Source organism: Aplysia californica, unplaced genomic scaffold, assembly GCF_000002075.1.
Source record: "Aplysia californica isolate F4 #8 unplaced genomic scaffold, AplCal3.0 scaffold01674, whole genome shotgun sequence".
NCBI classification, from domain to species: domain Eukaryota; kingdom Metazoa; phylum Mollusca; class Gastropoda; order Aplysiida; family Aplysiidae; genus Aplysia; species Aplysia californica.
The window spans coordinates 1-4,016 of NW_004798944.1; the positions used below are offsets into that span (position 1 = coordinate 1).

General features: G+C 41.1%; 1 protein-coding gene across 1 annotated transcript in view; it reads left to right on the forward strand.

Moving 5' to 3' along the window:
- Nucleotides 1-183: 183 nt before the first annotated feature.
- Nucleotides 184-4,016, forward strand: part of LOC101845442 (spectrin beta chain) — a gene marked incomplete at both ends in the record, with an annotated part of 17,703 nt that continues 13,870 nt past the window's right edge. The window contains 2 exon segments of the mRNA XM_013090917.1: nt 184-260; nt 3,837-3,917. Coding sequence (XP_012946371.1) covers nt 184-260; nt 3,837-3,917 — 158 coding nt within the window.

The following is a 4,016-nucleotide window of genomic DNA, read 5'->3' on the forward strand; positions in this document are numbered from 1 at the left end:
AGAAGAAGAAGAAGAAGAAGAAGAAGAAGAAGAAGAAGAAGAAGAAGAAGAAGAAGAAGAAGAAGAAGAAGAAGAAGAAGAAGAAGAAGAAAAAAAAAGAAGAAGAGGAGGAGGAACAGGAGGAGGAGGAACCGGAGGAGGAGAATGAGGAATCTCTAGTCACTCTTAATCTTTGGTTTTCAGGACGAAGAACAAGACAACAGCGAGAAGAAGTCTGCCAAGGACGCGCTACTGCTGTGGTGTCAGAGGAAGACTGCCGGGTAGGTTTTGTCTGTTTGTTTGTTGTCTGTGTCTTGTCTGTCTGTTTGTTGTCTGTCTCTGTCTTGTCTGTCTGTGTCTTGTCTGTCTGTTTGTTGTCTGTCTGTTTGTTGTCTGTCTGTGTCTTGTCTGTCTGTTTGTTGTCTGTCTGTGTCTTGTCTGTTTGTTTGTTGTCTGTCTGTGTCTTAAATTGTCAGTCTGTTTGTCGTCTGTCTGTGTCTCGTCTGTCTGTCTGCTTCTTATTTGGTCGCTTTTAAGCACAAGTGGGCTGTCCCGAAAAACGCTGTTTTGGGAAAATCTTAGGTAAAGTTTTTGCCCCTTGTTCAGTTTCTTTAAAATACCAGGAGAGTTTTCTCTATAACCAAACAAATATATTATTATGCCCACCAAGGAAACCAAACTTCTGCTATAGGTAAAGCAATGTCCACTTTTGGTGTAGGTCAAGATATCTGAAAACCCCCGAAATCTGGGTTAGCCCGCTTGTCCTTAAAAGCGACCATTTGTCTGTTTCTTCTCTGTTTCTTCTCTGTCTGTCTGTTTGTTGTCTGTCTGCTTCTTCTTTGTCTGTTTTTTCCCTGTTTCTTGTCTGTCTATGCTTCTTGTCTTTTCTGTCCTGTCTGTCCCTTTTCTGTTTCTTGTCCGTCTGTTTCTCAACACACCTTAACGAACATCTCTCCAGGTTTGCTACTGTTGTCGTCATGTTTCTTCGCCAAATGGTGAGGTGTCTGAGACGAAATTAATGGCTAGGTTCAGAGCGTCGCGTTGTATGCGGAAGAAATGAATTCGATTCGAGGGTGTGGAGTTGGGAGTTTGTTTTCCAAATTATGTACCCGTCCCTCCATCTTTCTTTATGGGGATGCTGTATTCCTTTTAGGCAGGTTGGCCCTTCCGATAGAGTCAAGGCATGGGTGGTTGGCGGGTGCTCTGGTGTGGTTTGCTCCTTCTTTCTTATCGAACATCTATCGTCCTGATCTCTCCTCATTCTGTTTTATGTTTGTTACTCTCTTGTAACTCTTCTAATTTTCGACCCTTATATGACTTTATTGTGTTGCAAGTGCCGTAAAATCCTTACTAAAAGCAAAAATGAGACGTAATGGTTAGGTTCAGAGCGTCACGTTGTATGCGGAAGAAAATAATGCGTTCAAATCGAGGGAGTAGAAGTTTTTTTTGGTCAAATTATTTCCCCGTCCGTCCATCTTTCTTTGTGGGGATGCTGTATTCCTTTTTTGGCAGGTTGGCCCTAGACAGTGGGTGGTTGGCGGGTGCTCTGGTGTGGCTTGCTCCTTCTTTCGTATCTAACATCTATCGTCCTTATCTCTCCTCCTTCTTGTTTGTGTTTGTTACTCTCTTGTAACACCTTTAATCTTCGCCACTTATATGAGCTTATTGTGTTGTAAGTGCCGTAAAACTCGAACTTAAACTAAACATAAAAAGAGAGACAAACAAACCAGACAAACGAAGAAACGAACAATTAATCTCCCTTCTCCAGTTCTATGGCGAGAACGTAAGGAGATGAATCAATAGTCAATAGAGCGGCGTGAGTGAGTAGAGTGTCTGTCGTGTCTCTATCTGTGGTGAGTGAGGAACTCTGGGAAGAGAAGGCGTCATCAATGATGCATGACCGCTGGCTAGTACCGTCCTGGGCCGCTGCCTTCTTTTGTCTCTGGTCACGGTTGGAGGAGGAGGAGAGAGAGACAGAGAGACAGAGAGACAGAGTCGAAGAAATAAAGAGGGATATTGTTGCTATAATGTCTATTGTGAAATACAGCTCCGAGATTTTACGATCATTTATTTAGTGTGATTTTTTTCTCTCTCAGTGGTTGTAAAATAAATATTCTTCTGTATGTGTTGGGATTATTATTATTAGCTTAACTCACTGACACATTCGATGACTTACTTAACGATCATTGGCTGTGCGTATTTCCTTCCAGTGGTTGTTCATTGTCACTCTGAGTGTGTTGTTGAGATTCACTGTGTCATGTTCGGACGTACTCAATGACGTACTCACGGATTTACTCAATGACGTAATCACGGACGTACTCAATGACTTACTCACGGATTTACTCAATGACGTACTCCAATGACTTACTCTGTGGTTATTGTACTGTGTATTTCCTTATAGTGGTTGTCTAATGTTCCTCTGAGTGTGTTGAGATGCACTGTGTCATGTACGGACGTACTCAATGACGTAATCATTTCGCATTCAATGACTTACTCTGTGATTATTGTACTGTGTAGTTCCTTATAGTGGTTGTAAGATGTTCCCCTGCTGGATGTGAGTGAGCGGATCTATTATTTCGCTACCTCAGAATTACTAAGTGCTGTCTGACTCTTCTGGCTGTTTTGAGTTCCTAAGATTTTATTGAAGTCAGAAACCAATAATAAATTAATTTCTATTTGCTCTATCAAAATCGTAAAAGTGTTCGGAGTCGTCTTCAAGATATTCTGAGGTAGCGATTTATTATGTGGGATACAGAAATACTCACTCAAGGATTGATATTTTGTGGGAGGTGGAAAACCTTTGTCACGAAAGGTCTTTGTCACAATAGGTCTGTGTCTCAATTTGTCTTGTGTTTAATGTTATCAGGTCAGGAGATCTGGACGAGAACTGAGATTTAAGAAAGGTCTGGATATCTGGACAAGAACTGAGATTTAAGAAAGACGTTCGTAAAAAAGGGGACTGCTCACGAGTGACTTTTCTGGTTAGCTGTTTCTTTTCAAGATGTTTCCGTGGCTAGCTGTTTCTTTTCAAGGTGTATCTGTGGTGTAGCGTTTAATGCTTATGATAAGAAAAGTTAGGGTACTTCCACTTCCGGCGTACTGTGTCTAGTATTTTCCAAACCGTGACGCAATCTTTGTCGTTGAGGTGATATTGAGACATGGAGCCTGTATATAGACATTACAGAAGGTGGGTAGAACTTGCTGTGCCTCTATGCTGGAATGCATGCTTCCGAATCTGTCCCTGCGGTTTTATGAAAAAATTATTTTTTTTAAATCTGAAATTATGCAAACTGAGCCCAAAATTTGAAATTATGCGATTCTGTTCATTTTAACAAAGAATGATAAAGGAATATAATTAGAAATTATGAAAAAAAAAAATGTCATCAACTTTTGCTAAATTATGCGGGGTTCCGAATATGGAATGCTTACTTCCAGAAAGTATTATACTTCCATTATTATAATATAATGTGTATTTTAACAAAATTGAATGCGTAATTCCAAATGATGGAACGCATTCTTTGGTCCAAAGTCAAACAAGTGGGTGGTTGGTGGTTGCTCTGGTGTGGTTTGCTTTTTCTTTCGTATGAAACATCTATCATCCTGATCTCTCCTCCTTTTTTGTTTTTGTTACTCTCTTGTAACACCTCTAATCTTCTGGCGCTCATATGACCCTGTGCAGTTGCGAGCGCCGTAAAACCTCTATTAAAACTAACTATGTCCCCTCCTTTTTTCTGTTTGTTACTCTCTTGTATAATGTAACACAGAATCTATTCTTCGGCACTTATATGACCTTATTGTGTTGCAAGTGCCGTAAAATTCTTACTAAAACTAAACCAAAAACTCTTTCCCTGTGACAGATACCCGGGTGTGAACATCACCAACTTCACCAACAGCTGGAGGAATGGGCTGGGCTTCAACGCTCTCATACACGCTCACAGGTGAGAAAGATCTTCTGTTCTCTCCTTTCCTTCCTTCCCCTCCACTCTTCTCCCCTCTCTCCCCCTCTCTCCCCCCTATCCCCCTCTCTCTCTCTCTCT